Below are 21,192 nucleotides of genomic sequence, written 5' to 3' on the forward strand. Positions count from 1 at the left end.
ATATTTTGATAACGGGGCCGTTCTCCGCAAACGGGCAGATATTGGACCGGGCCACTAGTAGCCAGTAAAGCAAACCCGGTCCATAGAGCCAAACCGGGCCCATGTGCCCGCACTGGATTTAAAATAAATTATTTGGGCTGGGTCCGGATGCAGCCGTAACCACGGACATGGTTATGGTATTTTTAAATTTTGATTACCCACATTTTTCATCGCGGCCTATAAGAAGAATAAAAGTAGATCGGATAATATGCCTTTAGAACTATTTTCAAATCCAAATCTATTCAAATATAGATAAAAATTTGAGCATTCAACTATCCGTATCCATATACGTCAAAAATAAATAAATATAAATATGGATAGACAACTATGTATCTGAATATTCGATTCCATTTATAATCCTAGTTAATTTTATATGGTACTCATAAATATTTAAGAAAAATAGATGACCGTATTAACATGCTATCAACTTCATTTATCATCCACTTATTAAATATTTGATTTTGTGGACAAAATTTAATTATCCGATTTATATCTATATTGGTATCCAATTTGTATCTGTGTCTGTTTAAAACAAATATGGATATGAATTTTTATATCCGACTAACATTGGTATCCATATTTGTACTCGTCAAGTAAAACAAATATGAATATGGATATGCTAGTATCCAATTCGTATTCGATTCAATTTCAGCCTTAGTCTACAATGTGTTACATGCTTAAAATATTTTTTTGAAAGATTGGTTTGGTAGGGGCTGGTGAACTTAAATGTTTGCTTTCTAAAAACATACCAAGAGATCTGTTTTGAGTTGTATACTTGCTCTCAAAGAGATGTAAAATATGATGAATGACTTCATGTTGTCCATCATCCATCCTCTTCTGCATATATTTTTGTGCTTGAAAGAAAAAGCCAGGATGCATCGACAAATATTTCACAAAATTCAAGAGAAATAATGAGTCTATTACCTCTATGAAACATCGATTTTTTTTTGAGTTTCGGAGAGTGCCGTTACCATCTCTCCTCTGGCCTTCTCTTCTGCTTGCTCACCTCCATCAGTGCGGCTTGTTTGGAGGTTGGAGATTATAAGCAACACCAAGACGACTTCTCCATGCTCAGGGTTTGGTATCCTTCGTCTTTATCTTATTCTACTGTTAGCCAAAGTCATCAGAACTGAACCGAGTAAAGGGCCAAACCCCCGGTCTGACCGAGATGACCAGGGAAGGAAAAAAAAAAAGCTAAAAAAAAATCACCTCGAAAGGATGGATGGCGTCGTGGGAGCTCGCGATTGGAAGGCCCCTGTTCCCATATTCAATATATATATATATATATATATTTCTTGAAATTGGTATTGCTATTTTCTTTATCTGCTCTCCCTTGGCTCCACATATTTAATATTTTCTTTTGTTTTCAAATTCAGAAAAAAGAAGCCCTTTCCCATAACTCTAACGGCTCCTCCAAGTTCCTTGTTTGCCATTACAGAAACAACCACGAGCTTAAGAGGAGCACACATTTGTTTAATAACAAGAACCAACCGAGTTGAGTTCCTAAGTTGCATTTTGTCATCCCTTTTTTGTGCATAGGTTTGGATCATGCCATATATGGGTTGTGAAGACTCGTGCGGGCGTATGTTTAGCTCATATCGGTTATTTACCGAATAGATCTTAGATACTTATACAAGATCAAGAAACCCAAATAATACGTTCCAGCTAGCTATTTTAGATGAGATCTTGAGTTGTTACGAAATGATATCAGAGCAAAGTCGACCCCTAACTTATGTGGATTAGGAGATATCGAAGTAATCTCCACTTCGGTGCAATTTATCATCCAGTTCGCAGAGTACTTTGTGCTTATCCAAACCTTATTGGCTTTTAAAAGAAGTATCATGATGGGACGAAGATGTGATGCTAGTGACATAAGTTGTTTGATGTTAATGAGTTGGTATATATATATGGGCAAATAAATCTTATTTCTGAACCAAATGTTTGATATCGTCAAAAATACCATCACAAAATTCTAGTCCAAATCCAAGGATAGACAAGAAACCAATTTAGGGGTTAGAACTAGTCATTTGGTTTTCAAAAAGAAGATTCAAATAAAATAATATTTTAGAAGAGTAGACCATTTGACCGAATGAAGAGGTAAATTAATATATATATATATATATACACACATACGTACGCGAGTAGAGAGGCCTACCCACAAAGCCAACCAGTAAAAAATAATACTAAATTTTTTCAACATGTTTATAGGACAGCAACGGGGCATGATAGGAAAAAAAAAAAAAGAAATAAGTAAATTCTTTCTTATTAGGGCCGACTCAATTTTTAGGTGACTGAGGCCGTCGTCTAAGGTCCTCACCCAAGCTCGTGTCCCTTAATTGCTAATTTACGAGAGGATTAGCACATCCACCCAAAAAATAAAACAGGTACATTAGACGGGCACATGCGGATTCACTTATAATTTGCCAGCCCGCTTCTCTCGTCAACTCAATTCCACAATTCTGGTTGGCTTAAAAAGTGCCACAGATCCAAACGCCCGCCAACCAAACGAGCGGCGAGAGAGCCCGTGTCTCGTGTCTTCAGTCTTCACTGCTCGTCCAAGCTCGCAGCTTTTTATGGTTTTGTTTTCCTAAATATTGTTACTCTAGGGTTTCGATGTCTGCTTCCTTCGCTCCATCACCCTCCGTTGTCAAAGATTTCTTCAAATCCGGCAACCGGCGTCTCAATGGTCAGCCTTAAATCCCCAGTCGGTTCAAATCTTCGTTCAATTCTTTACTATTTGGACTGGATTTTTTTTTTTTTTTGTCTTTTTTTTGTGGAAAGGAAGTAAATGCGGTATTCTGAGAAGAAATCTGGTGTCGAAAGGGATCGCCTTCTCGGTCTTCGGTTCTTTATTGAGCACCCATCCGGTTCAAGGTCCGATTTTGAGTAGCTTTACGTTCATTTTGAGTGTTTATATGTTGTAATGTTCTAATAATATGGATTATTTATGTGGGGAATTTCATCAAGAATGTCCGCTGGAAGGAGAAAGATTATTGAACAATCCTTTTGTATATTTATATTTTTTGTCCCCCCCCCCCCCCCCCCCCCCCCACACACACACACAATGTTGGATTTGTTCACAAGGAATAACATATTTGCTGCGGTTAGTTTTGTCACACCCAGTAAAGGATAGAGGTGAAGAAAGCCTCCGATTCTATGTGTGTATCCAAAAGTCGCCAATCACCATGATGTAGAACATACGCACTTGTCCACTATGATTATGCATTGCTAAGGGTTAGTTGGCTAAAAAATTGACTATAAACTGATAATTATTGATTATTTAGCTCCTACTTTAATTTTGATGACTATGAAAAATAATTCGACATTGTGATATATCATGATAATTTTTGCCAGGAACTTTATCTACGTCTTTTCATGAGTTTTTTAGTTGAAACCTTTTTAAGATTCTAGTAAACTCAGAATGCATTAATCTAGAGTGACCGTTGTAATTTTGGGGAAGATCTGATAGTCCGGTTTGTACCCTAGTGTCATTCTTGTGCATGTCTTTCATTATCTAGAATTACTTTTAGGTTATTCAATCAATTTCAGATTCTTTTTGGAAGATGTTTGAATATTGAATGACAAAGAGAAGCAGTTTTATGTGGCAAATCTCAACTTGTACGCATAAAAAGGTTTTATCTCAGAGTCGATCTTTATTATACGCATGAAATTTTTTTATTTCTATATTCAATCACTAAAACTTATTCGGTGATGGAATTCTACCATAGAGTTTATCTTTATATTCGTTTTTGTATTTCTAGGAATGGATCAGTTAGCTTTCAAGCCAGAAGGCTATAATTTTTGGACATGGAAAGGTCGCAAGATACACTATATAGAACAAGGACATGGGCACCCGGTTGTACTTATACATGGATTTGGTGCTTCAGCATTTCATTGGAGGTTAGCTAATTCTTATCCTCTTTTTACTTGGAACAACTGGCATGTATGAACCTGCAATAAGAATTTGATTTCAAATTTTCAAAAGCACAATTTTCTTGTTGATCAAAGAATTTGAATACAGTGTTCTGTGAGCAGTGGATCATGATTTGTCACTTTAAATTCAAAATTTATTGCTCAGAATGGGAGCATAGTACTTGCACTTGATAGAGTTTCTCCAAATTCTGGTTTTTGGTGCCTATATATCAGGGTGCAATCGTTTGCATTCTGTTGTTTGGACCATTAATAATTAAATTCATGCATGTGGTAATATGAATTGATCTATATCTATACTTGAAAGGTTATGAATTACGATTTTACTTTCTAATTGGCAATTTCTTCTATATTTTCTCTTTTCTATTTTCATGTTCTTGAGTATTGCGAACAACATTCTACTATTAAAATATACAAAATCTAAGGATATTAGACTTTGCTTTTGGTAATAAATACTGTATCTCCACATAATTTCCTACGTGAACGTTATAACAAATGTTGAATTGGTCTACTTCAACACATCATACTGTCAGTTATAGATTGTTGTTTGGACCAATATGGTGAAATTCTTTCATTACTCCTTTTGCAGATATAATATACCGGAGTTGGCAAAGAAGTATAAGGTCTATGCCATAGATTTGCTAGGGTTTGGATGGAGTGAGAAGGCTATCATTGAGTATGATGCAATAATATGGAGGGACCAGGTATCTGATTTCATGAAAGAGATTGTAAAAGAACCAGCAGTCTTAGTGGGAAACAGGTAATGTAATATTAAGATGGCACTTTTCTTTTAGTTTTGATGTGACCATATATACAGCTTGCTTTCTAAGCATCATCGGATAAGTGGTCTTCAGATCAATTGTAACTCCTTGCTTCATCTTATTAAGTAGCAAATGTGGTTCATATTGCTATCTAGTCTGGTAAGTAGTCCATGTGCACCCAACAAAAAGGTCCATTACCTATGACTGCCTAACATTTTTAAATGCATAATCCTTTGGCTTCCAATTCAGTGTATATCGATATGGCCAAGTGTACCTTATGTATCAACAGAAGCTTATATAGAGATCTAGCATTGGTTAATAGCTCATGCGAGGCTGATTTGGATGTCTATATTAACAAATCTTTCCTCACCTTCATATATGCAGTGTTTCCCATGTATCTTTCTTTCATCATGCTTGAGAGATCTTGATATGTGAAGATATCCACATTCCACGGCCACTCTTTGTTTAGTAGTTAATTTCCACTTCCCTGGCAATAAGCACTAACTGATCCTCCTCTGTTTGGTCCCTGTTTGGTTTGGTCATACTTATCCAAGACCCTCCCTGCTTTAGTACATTCAGCTCTTAGTTGCTTACTCAGTGTTCCTTTAACTTATATAACTTTTAGATACATCTAATTTCCCATTAGTAGACTATAAGATTATTTCAGTGGTTTATCTCTTTGCTTCTTTTATAGTTAGGGGGTATTAGGAATTATGATCATGTAGCCCATGAAGAAATCAGTAAATGGAAGGATTTTAGTATTTGGTCTTCTATGTACAACCCAAGTTGCACAACCACATTAGCCCCCCTTCCCCCACCTCTCGATCGTCCTTCAATCTGAGCTTTCCATCAATGTATATGCTATATTGTTTAGGTTAGTTTTCCTATTTTTGCCAATCCATGAAAAGCAACTATAGTAAAATTTTCTCAGTAATATCTTCCTTTTCCTCAACCAATTTGTGGTCTTATTCAATTGGATCACAATATCCAAGGATATAATCGTGATCCAGACTGCTATGCATTGAAGAGCACACTTAACACTGAAGCTGGTTTTAAAGGCTTTAGCTATGATCAGTTGGAAAACCATTGTGAGGCGCAGACAAAAGAAGAAAAAAAAAGAATGAAACATCCTCGCAGCTTGCAAGGACAGTTTATTTACTTGAACAGCACCAACATTTTTCTACTTCTGTTACTTTAAATATCATGGCCCTGCAAACAATCTTCTAATACGAGGCAAATAGCAATTTTTTATGACTATATTTGTTATATCAACATGAAAAGAGATTTCATTTTTTTTTCTTCCCATGGAATCCCTAATCTTGACTTTCTGTTTATTCATTGATGACCATTATGAGAGTAGTTTTGGGAAGAGCTGACTTTTAACCTGCACTTGCTTCTCAGTCTTGGAGGATTTACAGCTTTGATAACTGCAGCATATTTACCTCAGCAAGTTCTTGGAGTTGCACTATTAAATTCTGCTGGACAATTCGGGAACCCGAATGGACAATCTAATAGCAGCGATGAAGAAACAGTCATAAAGAAGTTCATCGTCAACCCACTGAAGGAAGTTTTCCAGCGTATCGTTCTTGGGTTTCTATTCTGGCAAGCAAAGCAACCTGCTCGTGTTGAAAAAGTCTTGAAAAGTGTACGTTGATTTTTTAACTAAATTTGTGGATCATTCTTTTCGTTCTAATTGACATGCAAAAATTACTAGAATATCTAATTTAAGAAGCAGTGCTGTTTGGACTCTGGAGTCACTTCCAATGTAGGATGCAATGCTTTCTACTGGTCGGTGCCTGACAGGGCCCAGGCCTTGACAAGTAGGGTTCTGTCAGGAGAAGACCAATGGAAAAGTGCCTAATCCTAGAGGTTATGTGGCTAGTCGAGTCCGGCAATTTTTATCACTGCAAGAAGCTGGTTATAAATTCCTACTGAAATGTCTGGAAGGATATGTTTCCTTCTGAAACAAGTATTTTCTGAAGGGATCTTTCTTCACCTCTATGGTCATGTTGTCATGCTTGTTTATCATCCATAGTTTCGAATCAAATTGTTCTTCAACAACTCTTTATAACCTTCTTGGTCCATGGCCAATGGAATATGGGCTTCCTAAAATGGTTATGAATATTTAGTTGTTGTCTATGACTACAGTATTCTGTTTCTATCTGTTGTTTATTGCACTTTTTGGCATTTCCTAGATGAGCATGTTATCCAATAATTCAGGTATATATAAATGCATCTAATGTGGATGATTATCTCGTGGAATCGATAATCAGACCAGCAGGAGATCCCAATGCAGGCGAAGTTTATTACAGGTGATGACATTAAACATATAGTAGTCCAATTTTCAAGTTCATAGCTGGTAGAATAGCAGATGTTGATGTTCAAAACTTCCAATGGAAGCATGAATTTTTGGTGTCGATTACTTAATTTGTAGAAAAGGAAAAACTAAAAAAAATAGTTACCCAGTTTTATTCTTGTTGTAGATTGATGACGAAATTTATGACGAATCAGAGCAAGTACACTCTGGACAGCATCCTCAGCAAGCTGTCATGCCCGTTGTTACTATTATGGGGTGATTTGGATCCCTGGGTCGGGCCTGCCAAAGCAGTCCGAATTAAGGAGTTCTATCCAAATACAGTTATTGTCAATTTGCAGGCAGGGCATTGTCCACATGATGAGGTCCCAGAGCTTGTCAATAGTGCTTTACTGGATTGGTTATCTTCATTGCAGCTTGAAGCCAGCCTCCAGGCATTGTAGTTATTCCATTTTTAATCTCATCCGCTATACTACCTGATTTATGCCATGCAGAGGATTGTCCGTTACAGTATTCTTCAAATGCTCTGAAAATGATTTGAAACATTAGCAGTTGCACTCAAATCAACTTTTGTAAATAAACAAGCTTTTGTAAAATTGGAGTCTACTTTGCGATGGGAGTTCTGTTCCTGGCATTTCCCTTGTGCTAGCAAAAATCGATTTTACCTGATGCTATGCTTTCGTGGCCCTATCAACATTATTACCATGAGTTGGGTGTGGTCCAACTGTCCAAGATATTATATTCTGGCTTGAACTATTGACATGGCATGTTTTATGAAATTGCCTGGCAATTTGTTATAGATATAGACTATAGATAGGTGTTCATAACATGGTTATCTAATAATATTCTTTATACATACATGCCATATACTTGAGCTTGACGGTCATGCATTCAGTATGGAGTCATGTGCTCGCTGTGTAGATGCAGTCCTCTTTTTATGATAGGAACTAATATAAAACCAACTTTCTTACAAACATCAAAAATGATCAAAAAAAATATTTCTATCACAATAAAATAAATCAATATATTATAATATTATAATATTTAAGATATTGGAGGATTTTGAAAAAAAGAAATGATACAGACTTTGAGTTCACCAATTTCTGTTTTTTTTTTATTATTTTGTTGCTCAGATTTTTTTTTTTCGTTCCCTTGGGTCCTTCGGTACCTCTACAATGTTAGTAGGATGATGCTCTTGTTTACATACCTTTACCCCAAATTTCCTCCCAAATAATATAATTGATCCTTTTTGATTGTTTATACTTTCGTTTGGTGTTATATTTAATTTGTTTTAATTTGATAGAAATTTTGGTGGTTTGATGTTAATGAACAATGACAACTATTCTTTCAAGTTGGACAAGACGATGCTACTATTATAAATAAATAAATACCATCTTTAAGAGACACGGCACATTGACTTCTGACTGTTAATTGTGTATTTTTGATACTCCTTGAAGTCAATTAAATTTGATGCTTTGTTAATATTGGAGCATGCGCTGCTACCCTTAAATACCACTCTACCACTACTAAATACAATTATCTTTTTTCTTGTTAATCCAGAGAATATCAATGCAATAATAAAATATTTTTAATCTGCATCTTGAAGAGTCGAGTCTAGAGCCAAAAGAAGCGATCTTTTGTCTGAACAAAGTTATTCATAAGTCATGTTTCTGTAATTTGTTTGCACAAACTAACAATACAAGAGGATTCAAAAATTTTGATTATTCATAAAGGGAAAAAAATTGTATTCACCTCTTTTCAATAGGTATAGACAAAAGAGGAAAGGAATATATAGACGATGTGAAGATTAACATCATTAGAAGCATCATGTGTCGTGCAAAGTTAGGCAAACATTCTCAAAGATTAAAACCAATGAAATGACATGACACAATTACCAAGATTTTGGGAGAAATCTACAGGTAGCAATCAATGCAAGTTGAATGAAGTTGAAGAATCAAAGTCACTGAAAAAGTGACCTATAACATGCATTTGTTGCTACCGAAACAAACACACACACACACACATTTATTCAGACTATAAGCTGGAGTCACTCGAGCTCACTTCTGGGGGACAATTCAGAAGATCAGCTTGTTGGCATTTCCAGATCTGTCTATATTTGTTCTTTTTTTTTCCTCAGTCATTAGCAAGTACATGTTTAGAAAACATGTCTTCTTTAGAATGCTTATGGGCTCGTTTGGTTCGCGGGAAAAGAAGGGGGGAAAGTGTGGTCAACGGGAAAGTAATGAGATGCCTCTTGTTTGGTTGGAGTTTTCAAAGGAGAGAGAAGGAAAAGTTGTATTCCCATGGGAATGTGATTCCCACATTTCATGGGAAAGTCTTTCCCATGAGAAACATGGGAAAGTTACTTTCCCATGAGGCGGGAATCACTCCATTTTTACTTTTTCCCAAAAAGTAACTTCAGCATTAAAGAAGCATTAAAGAGGCATTAAAAATCTAATTTTTATTAAGGGCATAATAGGAATTATATATAACTTTCCTAGGAAAGTGGATGGCCAACCAAACATAATCACCTTGGAAATTTGTCACTTTCCCATGGTCAACCAAACATGCCAAAAGTATTTTCCTAGGCATTCTCTTCCTAGGAATTTGTTTCCCAGGAATCATATTCTTAGAAAGGAAAATGCTTCCTGCGAACCAAACGAGCCCTATATGATTTTGTTGAATTAAGTGGTGTAGTTCTTAGTATCTTCATATAAATAATATCTGAGGTAGCAAATTGGATAAAAGGTTTCTTTTTTAGCAGGATTTCTCAACTTGCAAAACCTATAAACAGGCTGATAGCTATTAGACCTCTTCTTTCTTGTCTCTTTTATTTTCTCTTCTATTTTTTCGATCCAATCAAATGTAGAATTACGTCAATCACCTCCATAATAAATGTACTAAAATTCCTTGTGCATTATGAATTAAGTTTTTGTTGATATTAATGCTTACAGAAATATCATGCTAAATCTAAATTCTCCTTTGTCTCTTTATCCCTCTCTATCAAAATTATTATTCCCAACCAAAATCCATCTCTCATTTTAATTTTCTGTGTTTCTTTATATATTTAATATTACTTATTATTTTAAATAATTTGTTCTCATTCACTAAACATGCATTGTATGTATCTATATGCTGGTTTTTAAAAACTAAATATCTCTAGAGAGGTTGTATGATTTGTTACATGTTAAATGGCCAGCTTATTGCCTTGATAAACTACTAAAAGTTGATTCCGGTTGTAATTTGCCAAATTTGAAGTACACAAATTAAGAAAAATCAAGATGCTTATCTTGAAATACAACTATATAGTTGCACCTATTAATTCTCATTATCCCATAAGGCAGCTTGGCATGGACTCAAGCAAACCTGATCAGCTCGATCCCCTGTTGAGTCGAATACATAGAGATTTTGCGAACTTGGGCAGAGAAAGCACTAAAGAATCTCAGTCCAGCTACAAATAGGGTTGAATGAGATTTGAGCTTGTACTCAACAACCAACTCTAACTTCAGTCCAATCTGAACCCTGTTCAACACTGCTAAATATGATAAATAAATAAATAAATGTATACTTATGTTCATGTAAAAATTTATAAAAATTAAAATTTATTTTAGGTGTTATAATTGTGTAAGTGAATTCAAATGAAATCTCAACCACCTCACTAACTAATCTAAGACAAAATATCCAAACTTTTTAACAATGTTAAATTGCCTGTACGGCTATACAACTTGATCTATCCTATTTAACCCTGACGAGCCCAGCCCAACACCACTCTAACCCATATTGGGTTGGGTTGGGTTGGGTCGGCGTTAGCCCACAAGCCGACACGACGCGATATATCTATTTATGATGCCCAAATGGATGGAGGTGAAAGAGAGCGAGACGCTGGCCTTGACATTTTCTCGAGCGATATCTGGGACTTGAGAGCTTTTTGGACGACGGCCATGGCGATGGAGAGAGGGAGCAAGAGCCGGATCCTGGTGATCGGGGCGACGGGGACTCTAGGGCGGGAGCTGGTGAGGGCCAGCCTTGCGGCGGGCCACCCCACCTTCGCCCTCGTTCGGGAGCCTGCCTTCTCCGACCCACAAAAGTCTCTCCTCCTCCGCTCCTTCGCCGCCGACGGCGTCACTCTCCTCAAGGTATTCTCTCTCTCTCTCTCTCTCTCTCTCTGTCCCTCTGTATTCCATCTAAGAAAATGTGCTCATGTTGATGGCTAAAATGTCTCGCTGGATCAAAGGACTTAACTGCTCTGTTCGCTTGATGAAATCCTTCTTAGCCCGTCAAAATAATATGTATGTCATAATTCGAAGGGAAAAGAAATGCTGATTTTGGTAGTTGGTCTCTAAAAATTAGCCTTTTTCCTACATACACGGTTGATTTCGTGTTAGTTATGACTTAGGATCCTTTGCTTTGCTTATTCGTTAATATGTTTAATTGATTTAGGGTTCTTTACAAGACTTTCCAAGTCTTCTTGAAGCTGTCAAGCAAGTAGATGTTGTAATATGTGCGGTGCCATCAAAGCAAACGCTGGATCAAAAGCTTCTTATTCGAGCTATAAAAGAGGCAGGGTGCATCAAGGTGAAAAATTTTGCAATTTGTTTAATACCTATGAGAAAATTTATCTTCATCTTGCTCTAGCAACTCTTTGTTCGGTCCTTGAGGCCTTTCTGACTGAGTATGTTTCTACGTCAACGAACTTCTAAAGTAAAACTTATGATGGAAGTACCCCAGCACAGAGCATGAATTTGGTTGAACACAATTAACTGTTCACTTACAGATGATCGACAAAACTCATTCATTGTGTCAATGGAAATCTCCAAATATGAATCGATTGCTTCTATACAACGTCTTTAGGAACAAGAAATGAAATGGAGTTTTTTTTTTTTGGGTGGGGGAGGGGGGTAGGGGTATGGAATTTGCAATAACTCAATAAAAATATAAAACAGGCAGGTGTATGAACATGCTTCCTTGGAATAGTATGAAAGTAGTTGGGGGCTTCTGTGGCTGAATGCAGTTATTTCTCACAAGGCTTTTCTGGTATAACTATGGCTTCGTTGATGAACGTATAAGTTCCTTATGCTGACAAGCATAAATTACTTTCTCCTTTTTGTTTATATAAATTCCTTGATGGAAGGAGGGGCAGAGTAACACAATTATGTTCTTGCCGAAACAATAAACATGAGCTTACACGACTAATTTGTTGGTAATGTTTATTGCATTGTGATATTAATTGTTTAAAAGGTTTTTTCTGCATTAAGACTTTGGATCATCAGTCTGACTGTAATTACCCACACCTTTTTACCTCCTATAATTGGTTAATGAAACAGCTTCATTATCTTCCATTTTTTGTCAAGAGAAATGGCGTGCAAACATTGTCCTGCAACTTATTGTGTCTTTATTACTGAATTCACTCCAAATGGCTGCAGAGGTTTGTTCCATCTGAATTTGGAGCCGATCCTAATAAAGTTCAAATCCTTGGCATGGACCATGGCCATTATAAGGAGAAAATTGAAATTCGACGTTGTATAGAGAATGAAGGCATTCCTTACACCTACATTTCTTGCAATTTCCTGATGAGGTACTTGCTTCCTTCGCTTGTGCAACCAGGTCTAAACACTCCTCCAAGAGACGAAATAAAGATCTTTGGCGACGGGAATGTTAAAGGTCACTTGACAAATCTTAATGCTTAATATTACCTTTAATAGCCGTGAAACATAGTTTCTCTATTTTACATATACTCTTCTAGTTGTATTTGGCTTTCTTGGAGTATTACTGGCTTCCGTTTGTATTTCTTTCCATGAATTGGGTTATGGTGATTGGATGCTCTATCTTATATTAATACTTTTAGTGGCAATGTTCTCTGCAGCTGTCTCTTTAATGGATGTTGATGTTGCCACCTTCACAATCTGTACCATAGATGATCCAAGGACATTAAATATGGTATTATATTTGAGACCCCCAGGTAACGTCTATTCAATGAATGAATTGGTTGAGATGTGGGAGATGAAAAGCGGAAAGATTCTTGAGAAGGTTTATATACCAGAGGAGCAACTCCTTAGAATCATTCATGGTATGTTAAAAACATTGTTACTTGCTGCATATGGCCAATGGTTTTGATGAGTATGTAACATCTTCTTATTGACATCCATAACAGAAAAATAGAAGCAAAAGTTTTAGTCTATTACTTGTTTTTGTTCATCTCATAAAAGAAAGCGCTGAGGATTCTTAAATCTAAAATTAGCCACAAGAGCATTATATATTTATATAAAACAGATCATAAATGATACATTGATGTGCAAGAATACTTACAATATAGCTTCTCTGCAAGCTTGCAGCATGCCGACCTATCTTTATAAATGATTTCACTATTTCTTTTGCTCCTACTTATAAAATAGATCATGCATCAGGTGTTAATCTTCAAGAAACTTCGAATAGCAGTAGACTGCAATATGTCAACTCATCTTTATAAATGATTCGGTTGTTCTTTTTTCTCCTGCCAAGACATGTTTTACTGTTTTGTTGTATGGTGATACGACTGTTTTAAATTGCAGAGACACCATTTCCAGGCAACAGGGATTTCATTTTTATATATTCTGCTTTCATAAAGGGTGATCACACATACTTTAGCATCGACTCATCTGGCTTGGATGGAAGCAAACTATATCCACACGTGAAATACACCACTGTGAGTGAGTATTTGGATTCTCTCTTGTAAGAAAACTCTAATCAAAATTGGAATTATTCTGGTGATCTCACTCTTTCTTATCTCTTAGTGTACTGTACTTTACCATGAATGCACCATTTTTCATAATTTTATAGGTTACATTCTTGTTTTTGGGAACTCTAAATGTATAATTATTTCTGTCGCTAAGATAAGATTTTGTTTCCGAGAACCCTGTCTCTAAGATAGGATTAACCATAAGTATCCCTTCCCCAACAAATACTGGAACTGGATATAAGGCTGTCTGCTGGTAGCATGTTCTTGGCCGCCTGCAGTAGTGCTTGATTGCAATTTATCTGAAGACTCTTCAGGGATATCTGCAACATTGTTCCAATTAGAGCTGTCACCATCTCGACACTTTCCTTCTTTGCTTAGATAAGCTCCCTCCCATTGTGATTCAATTGAGTGAGGTTTGCAGGTTTAGGCCGAGACAGGATATCGGCAGTCACCAAGGACACCAGGGAGGGGAGTCCCTTCAGGTAGTGACTTGATGTTGCAATAACATTGGTAGGTATATTTTATCAACTTTTCTGTTGCAAAAGACGATAAATAATTATTACACTCATTTGTTGAACAACTGTTTCTCTCAACAGACCAAAAGGTACCATGCCTTCAAAGTTTGCATTGCCCAAAATGCTGATCTCAGATCCTAAAGAAGTTAAGGAAAACCCAAAACTGAAAATGATCCTTAGTAGCTACAATAATGAAACTGGTTTGTTTGTCATGATTATTTAAATTATTTTAGTAGGAAAGAAGCCAAAATAAACAAAAGCTAATCATCCAGATAATGTTTCCAATACCGAAGTAGGTTTTGCCTTATCGACAGAAGGGACTCCCCTCCAACATTTTTGGCCAACTGGTTGAAAAAGTTGCACATCCGGATAATGCTTTGGAAGTCAGCACAGCCCTTAGGTCATCCAAAGAAACAACTTGCCACCAGCAGAATTTCATTCAAACCGATACTGATACTACCACAACTTAAAAGACTTGCCAAATTGTACAATTAAGACACTTATGCACATGAAATTGTAATCTCCATCTTCACAAAACCAAAACAATTGTATGGATGATTCAGGCACCCGAGCAGCAATAACCTGAAAGAATTTAGTGCTAATATTTAGTTTGCCTTGCAGTTTCAATAAAGGATATAAGATGAACAGCAGGAATCTGAGAAGCTGAAGCGAGAAAAGAGAAGAGTCGAAAGTAATTAGGATACTGTGAGAATGAAAACGATTTATCTTGACAACTTTAAAAAGAAACCATGCAGTAAAATGTAGTGGAATGAGCAGTGAATTTCTGGGTCACCATGCATTGGTGGCAGAATCTCTCTCTCTCTTTTGAGGTGGTGGTAGAATCTATCCATCATCTCCCTTGTTAGTTTGAATACGTCAAAATTACGAGACACGGGAGGAAGCAACATTATCGCTCACGATTATAGCTTGACTGAGAACTCTCGGTAGTTGCAGACGCCATTGGATGGACGGGAGCACTGTAAGAGGGGCGCCGAGCTTGATTGATGGAGAACGCTCGTTAGTTGATCGAATTGGAGAGCTGCCGTCTCTCTTCCTTTCTGTCCGTCCCTCCGAGTCCCGACCTAAGCTCCAGGTCCAATTCTCTCCTCTCCAAAGGAGCTTCATTTGGAGACATTTCAAGGCACCGGCGCTGGTGTGAGAGTGTGAACAGTTTTTGCTACCAAGCTGGAGGCCGGAAAGAATCAAATGTAACGTCAAGCTGTTTGCTAATTCCATAATATACTGATTTTGTCCTGCAAAATCCTGGAAATAATCGAAGTGATAAACTTGACCTATTTTCCTGAAAAATCTTCATAAAAATGATCTGATGAGGGGAAAAATAATAAGAATAAAGTGTGAATAGAGACAGGACAACCCATTCGGCCAACCTCCCTTCTCCAGCCAATGCCATTCCAAAATAGAAGCTAGAAGGCAAACCTTAATATCAGAACCCCCATCTCTATCCTCCAAACCCTACTCTTGTTGAAACCTAGGTGCATTAGCAATCACAATGGTTGGCCATCAACATGTGTACCTTCTTAGAGTGGTCGTATCTTCGATGGCCTAAGGGCTCATTGCTTTCCTACAACTCCTATGCTGACTTGGAAGTTTTGTGATATGTCTGCATGACCATGTCATGAAAATGGATGCAAGTGGGTGAAGTCTACTGTCAAGTTTCAATCTAGTTATCAAGTTTGCCTAACTTTTCTCAATCTCCATCCATAGTCTATAGAAAATTTACGGATCGACAGTTATTCCATCTATTGATTGACGTAAAACTGATAGTAGAGTTATCACAAAAATGTCTGTCCCCAAATTGTTCGAGCATAGCAATTTTGAGTTTCTCAATCTTTTACTTTTGGATCATCCAAAATTAAATTTTATTTCTATCTTCCTATACACAACCGAAAAATAGAAAACATTCTTCAAGAGTCTCATATCCAAGAAGTGCATGATAAATACCGTGAAAGCTTACGATTGCAAAAAAGATCAAGTGAAGTACTTTAGATATAAAATATGGAGACCCTTTACTTTAAAAAGCCTGCTTTAGCAAACTCCATAAAGACTTGAAACAATGATCGACTAGAAAAGAATGTAAGCTCCACATAGGATTAACTCGTAGTGATATGAAGAGTCTTCTGGTTGTTGTATGAATGTAGGATGGCTCATTCTATCAATCATCCGCGCCATAAATCTTTCCTGTTATTTTAACTAATGGTCAGATTGTTTAGCAGTTTATTCCCCTACCGAATTTCGAAGATAATTTTATATCCATAAGCTGTATTAAACGCATTCACTTTAATTTATCTTTCTTTTCTTTTTTTCACTTCACTTTGTAGTCTTTGTCAAATAGAGCAGCGGCTAAAAACAATATTAAACAGAGAAAATCTTAATCATGATCATAAACCACCTTTAAAACTGTATTTTGATCCTCGACCCTCAACCGTACCCTTTCTTTTTTAGTTTTCAATAGCACGCGCTTGTCAGCAGTTGGATGCGGCAACTTAAGAGTGCGGTAGGTGCGCCAGTACCGTCCTTTTATATAAGTGTATACCTGACCTGAGATTCCATCACACCGCACAGATAACTGCCCCAAACTAGAAGCCGACACGTAACCTCATTAGATAATCATAGAGAAAGAAACAGCATAAGGAGCTACATGCCAAAATATCATCTGCTAGCTATGGCGTTCCATCTTCAACCTGATACGCTGAATCCCACCTTCTAGTAGGTAAGCCAACTAACCCGGGTCCCGAGCTGAGCTGCTGTCCCAAATCTCGCACCCTCCAACGCGAAAAAAAGCTAATCGTAAAGTTTACGCGACGGTGACCGCACACCGACTCCGCCGATATAAAAGCGGAGCGATCGGACGCCGCCGATCGCGGCCGTCTCGAAGGGTTCCCTCGTCCCGCTTGCACCGGCGGAGCAACGTAATAGCTTTTGCCCTCGATCATCCGACGGTCCAGATGGCAGGGGAGAAGAGCAGGATTCTGATCATCGGAGGGACTGGGTACCTCGGTAAGTTCGTCGTCGGAGCTAGCGCGCGGTCCGGTCACCCCACCTTCGCCCTGGTGAGAAATACCGCCCCCTCCGACCCAGCCAAGGCCCAACTCTTGGAGACTTTCAAGAACTCCGGCGTCACCATCCTCAAAGTAATTAACTACATATTTTCTTTATTTTGTACCTTGAACACTAATAATTCCGGAAGATTGGACTCAGAACAAAACTTTTGTTAAGATTTTGCTTGCTTCTCGCCATCACATTGATGCGGTAACAATGTTTTAGGGGGATTTAAATGACCACGGGAGCTTGGTGGAGGCCATTAAACAAGTGGACGTCGTAATCTCAACGGTCGGCCCACCGCAGGCGATTGAGCAGCTTAAGATCATTGCTGCCATTAAAGAAGTCGGAACGATTAAGGTCTCTCTCTCTCTGTGTGTGTGTGTCTCGGATCTGGTAGAGAATTATTATTTATTCTGTATCAAATCGATGGCCCTATCCATCATTATCTGACGTGTGCGGGACCGTTCGTTTACTTTTTAAACTTTGGAAAATGGTTGGTAGGGTCGAGCAAAGGATAAATTATAATTCAATTGTCCCAAAAAGTAGAATGAGGTAGGTTTATTTACATATTTTATATTTTTTTACAGTTAAGTTTGACATTTAGGACGTAAACGGTCTTTGTTAAATAAGATTAATTACCTGGCTAATTCATGTTCGTGAATCATGAAATAATGGTGTTTTGCAGAGGTTCTTGCCCTCCGAGTTTGGTTTAGACGTCGACCGCATACACAAAGTGGAGCCGGCGACGTCGGTGTTCCAACTCAAGGCTCAGATTCGGCGGGTCATTGAGGCGGAAGGGATCCCTTACACCATCGTGTGCAGCAACTGCTTCGCCGGATACTTTCTTCCAACACTAGCTCAGCCAGAGCCTCCAAAAGACAAAGTTGTAATATTAGGCGACGGAAATCCGAAAGGTAATCTATCTTCCTAATTTGTTAGATCGGACGCGATTTATGTCGAACAATGCATGTCACATCGGTACATAGATCGATCTAGTGTTCCATCTGAATTTATCAACTCTAATCTAGCATGCGGTGAGGGAGTTACCATGATCATTGGATCCATCTGAACCGTGGAACAGATCCAGTTGCCCTATGATTCGTGCAACCTCATGAGGTTCATCAACGCACTAGGTGCATAAATATGGAATTCTGTGCAAGAACAAGGATGCGATCATGCAAACCCATGCACAAAACTAATGGTAGTTTCATGACCTATAATCAACTAGTTTTAGACTCAATTCACCTCATGGGCTCGTTTGATTCTCGGAAAGCATTTTCTCTCATAGAAATATAATTTCTGAGAAGCAGATTCCTAGGAAGAGAATGCCTGAAAAAATACTTTTGCTATGTTTGGTTGATTATGAAAAAGTGACAGATTTTCAGAGTGCTTATGTTTGGTTAATCTTCCACTTTTCTGGAAAAGTTATGTGTAATTCCCATTATACTCTTAATAAAAATTAGGTCTTTAATACCTTTTAATGCTGAAGGGCTTTTTTGAAAAAAAAAAAAAAATATTTTGATTCTCGGCTCATGGAAAAGTAACTTTTTCATATTTCTCATGAAAAAGACTTTTCCATGAAATATGGGAATCATATTTCCACGAAAATACAACTTTTCCGTCTCTATCTTTTGAAAACTTCAACCAAACAAGAGGCATCTCTTTATTTTTCCATTGACCATACTTTTCCTCCTTTTTCCGCGAACCAAACGAGCCCTAGAAGTTTGGAGTAGATCAGACCCATGTGTCCGTTATAGATATTGGTCTAAGACCCGCACTCAGCCGACAAAATCAGGTCAGGATCTGGCATATAGGGACAGAATCTAATTCGGCCACGAAAAATTATCTAAAAAATCTAGACATATTCTCTTAAACCTAGACCCAATTTAGGCTTTTCTAGAAAGAGAAATTATACCCTACACCATGTGCACCATACCAATCAAAGAAGCTCGAGATCTGGAGAAAAATTTAAAAAAAAAGAAGAAGAAAGATGCTCATATTTTAAAGGCAATGCTCTCTAACGTTCTTCTCGTCATATCTGGGTTTATGTTCAGCTATTTTCGTTTGTGAAGAAGATATCGCCGCATATACCATCAAAGCTGTAGATGACCCAAGGACTTTGAACAAGATTTTGTACGTGCAACCTCCTGCCAACATCTACTCCTTTAACGAGCTTGTCTCCCTCTGGGAAAGGAAGACCGGCAAGACATTGGAGAAGATTTACCTTCCGGAAGAAGAGGTCTTGAAGAAGATCCAGGGTGAGTCGAAACTTTCGATAGTTTCAAATGCCAGCTTCCTTCAGAATTTTGCATGCATAAAGCATCGTTATTTAAACCAATAATTTATATAATACCATTATAAATCATGGACTCAATAAGTCGGCCTATGTTCTTCTGCTTTCAATTTACATGTCACCCACCATTGCTGGTCATTACAATTACATGATTATTATCTTCTAGAAATGCTAGTTCACAATGATTGATGCATAAGATATTTTAAATTTCCATAATAAAAGGATATGACATTTAACTTAGCATGTATTAGCTACATCGAGCACAAATTCACTCTTCTAGCATGTACATAGAACCTTCCATCTGATAGACAAGCTTTTAGATATATGCTGAAGATGAGACGTGTTTGTTATAAAAGCTGAATGGCAGATGCAGCACAGGCAACAAGATTCTATGAGCAAATATAAAAAATAGCATTGTGCCCATATATATGGAAAACTAGGCAGAAAATAATGTGCTAAAGGAATGCACACACATGGACACAAACAATTTAGGATTTGACGCTGCTAGGTTCGCCTAAGATATTACTTAATAGTCTGTATCTCTCAAAAAGACATGCATCTTGATGGGTGTTTAAGACCCATATATTTTGTTAACTTGTTCTTAAGTGCTTACGCTTTTGAGATTTAATGCTCAGTAGCCAAAGTAGCCTTGTAGAGAACCAGTTTATGTAACCAAAGAAATGCAATAACCGATAGAACGCTGCCCTTTTTCATCATCAATATTACCGAACAAGAGTCAAGTGATCTCCACCAAGAAAACGGTAGTCAAAAAATGATTTTTGTGTATATATTCTTGCAAACATGATCTTTTAAATAAAATTCTAAAAGGAGATGATTATTATTATTATTATTTTAATTTTTAGTTATTTTTTTTTTGCCACATGAACTGATTTTACAATCATTTTTCCTTTTTTAACTATCTTTGCTTTATTTTTCATTGCAGAGTCTCCATTCCCATTCAACATTCTGCTGGCAGTCAACTACTTGGTGTTTGTGAAAGGAGACACTGCTAACATTGAAATTGAACCATCAATTGGTGTGGATGCTTCTGAGCTCTATCCTGATGTCAAATACACCAGCGTTCAAGAGTATCTTAACCGTGTTATCCAGTGAACCCCCAAAACATGCAAGTTGCTTTTGAGTTGAGGAATTGGCCTGTTTGCATCTTTCAATTTAAGTAATGTAATATCTTTCATATATGTAAGTGACATCTATGTGTTTGTAAATTCAGTAAGAGGTTTGTTGGGCTTAAATAATTGACCTCAAAGTTGCAAATTTTCAAGCTAAACATCTAATCTATTTGCCCAAGTTATCTACCTTGATGCATGCCGAAAACTAGTGCCACACTTGCTCTCTCTTGTCATGCTGTTTTGTTCATGTAGTGGGTAATATGGCTATATGAATGTATTTGGGGCCTCATATAGGTGCATCATGGGAATAGCAAGTAATTTTGTCTTGTCTTGTTGGTTGGCACTAATTAGTTATGTTGTGCCAGGAGTCTGTCTACCTTAATGCAAATAGCTTGAGTCGTATCTTAAATCATAGGAGCCAAATAACAGAGT

The 21,192-nt window shown here is 37.3% G+C and overlaps 3 protein-coding genes across 12 annotated transcripts; all 3 read left to right on the plus strand.

Annotated features, from left to right (window-relative positions):
- Positions 1-2,486: 2,486 nt before the first annotated feature.
- On the plus strand, positions 2,487-7,658 carry LOC103703735 (alpha/beta-Hydrolases superfamily protein). 2 transcript variants are annotated; one of them, XM_039127037.3, is made up of 7 exons: positions 2,487-2,725; positions 2,821-2,913; positions 3,801-3,939; positions 4,559-4,729; positions 6,132-6,375; positions 6,951-7,042; positions 7,214-7,658. In XM_039127037.3, exons 1-7 carry the CDS (start codon positions 2,653-2,655, stop codon positions 7,485-7,487), a joined length of 1,086 nt encoding a protein of 361 aa, XP_038982965.1. In that variant the 5' UTR covers positions 2,487-2,652; the 3' UTR covers positions 7,488-7,658. The 2 variants fall into 2 exon arrangements, with proteins under 2 accessions (XP_038982965.1, XP_088558047.1); XM_088701921.2 differs by lacking the exon at positions 2,821-2,913 and having other exon boundaries at positions 2,519-2,725.
- Positions 7,659-10,889: 3,231 nt separating this feature from the next.
- Positions 10,890-15,535, plus strand: LOC103703736 (NmrA-like negative transcriptional regulator family protein). 9 transcript variants are annotated; one of them, XM_088701922.2, is made up of 7 exons: positions 10,892-11,180; positions 11,485-11,619; positions 12,468-12,705; positions 12,908-13,111; positions 13,593-13,730; positions 14,181-14,241; positions 14,896-15,191. In XM_088701922.2, exons 1-7 carry the CDS (start codon positions 10,899-10,901, stop codon positions 14,939-14,941), a joined length of 1,104 nt encoding a protein of 367 aa, XP_088558048.1. In that variant the 5' UTR covers positions 10,892-10,898; the 3' UTR covers positions 14,942-15,191. The 9 variants fall into 9 exon arrangements, 8 of the variants coding, with proteins under 8 accessions (XP_088558054.1, XP_088558048.1, XP_088558049.1 ...); XR_015967580.2 differs by having other exon boundaries at positions 10,893-11,180; positions 13,593-13,726; positions 14,896-15,535; XM_088701928.2 differs by lacking the exon at positions 11,485-11,619 and having other exon boundaries at positions 10,890-11,180.
- A 157-nt stretch (positions 15,536-15,692) lies between these two features.
- Positions 15,693-20,946, plus strand: LOC103703738 (isoflavone reductase-like protein). The gene is made up of 5 exons (XM_008786692.6): positions 15,693-17,426; positions 17,560-17,694; positions 18,023-18,251; positions 19,392-19,595; positions 20,574-20,946. Exons 1-5 carry the CDS (start codon positions 17,241-17,243, stop codon positions 20,741-20,743), a joined length of 924 nt encoding a protein of 307 aa, XP_008784914.3. The 5' UTR covers positions 15,693-17,240; the 3' UTR covers positions 20,744-20,946.
- The last annotated feature ends 246 nt before the right edge of the window (positions 20,947-21,192 follow it).

Source organism: Phoenix dactylifera, chromosome 7, assembly GCF_051530095.1.
Source record: "Phoenix dactylifera cultivar Ajwa chromosome 7, Ajwa_hap1_PhDact_Kaust_v1.1, whole genome shotgun sequence".
Lineage (NCBI taxonomy): Eukaryota > Viridiplantae > Streptophyta > Magnoliopsida > Arecales > Arecaceae > Phoenix > Phoenix dactylifera.

Bases quoted from the DNA above. Each gene is read 5' to 3' on its own strand.
- LOC103703738 (XM_008786692.6), top strand. From the start codon at position 17,241: ATGGCAGGGGAGAAGAGCAGGATTCTGATCATCGGAGGGACTGGGTAC. The intron at 17,427-17,559 runs GTAATTAACTAC...ACAATGTTTTAG, and splicing joins CCGGCGTCACCATCCTCAAA to GGGGATTTAAATGACCACGG. The intron at 19,596-20,573 runs GTGAGTCGAAAC...TTTTCATTGCAG, and splicing joins GGTCTTGAAGAAGATCCAGG to AGTCTCCATTCCCATTCAAC.
- LOC103703736 (XM_088701922.2), top strand. From the start codon at position 10,899: ATGGATGGAGGTGAAAGAGAGCGAGACGCTGGCCTTGACATTTTCTCG. The intron at 12,706-12,907 runs GTCACTTGACAA...TGTTCTCTGCAG, and splicing joins TGGCGACGGGAATGTTAAAG to CTGTCTCTTTAATGGATGTT. The intron at 13,112-13,592 runs GTATGTTAAAAA...TTTAAATTGCAG, and splicing joins ACTCCTTAGAATCATTCATG to AGACACCATTTCCAGGCAAC.
- LOC103703735 (XM_039127037.3), top strand. From the start codon at position 2,653: ATGTCTGCTTCCTTCGCTCCATCACCCTCCGTTGTCAAAGATTTCTTC. The intron at 3,940-4,558 runs GTTAGCTAATTC...CTCCTTTTGCAG, and splicing joins GCTTCAGCATTTCATTGGAG to ATATAATATACCGGAGTTGG. The intron at 4,730-6,131 runs GTAATGTAATAT...CTTGCTTCTCAG, and splicing joins GCAGTCTTAGTGGGAAACAG to TCTTGGAGGATTTACAGCTT.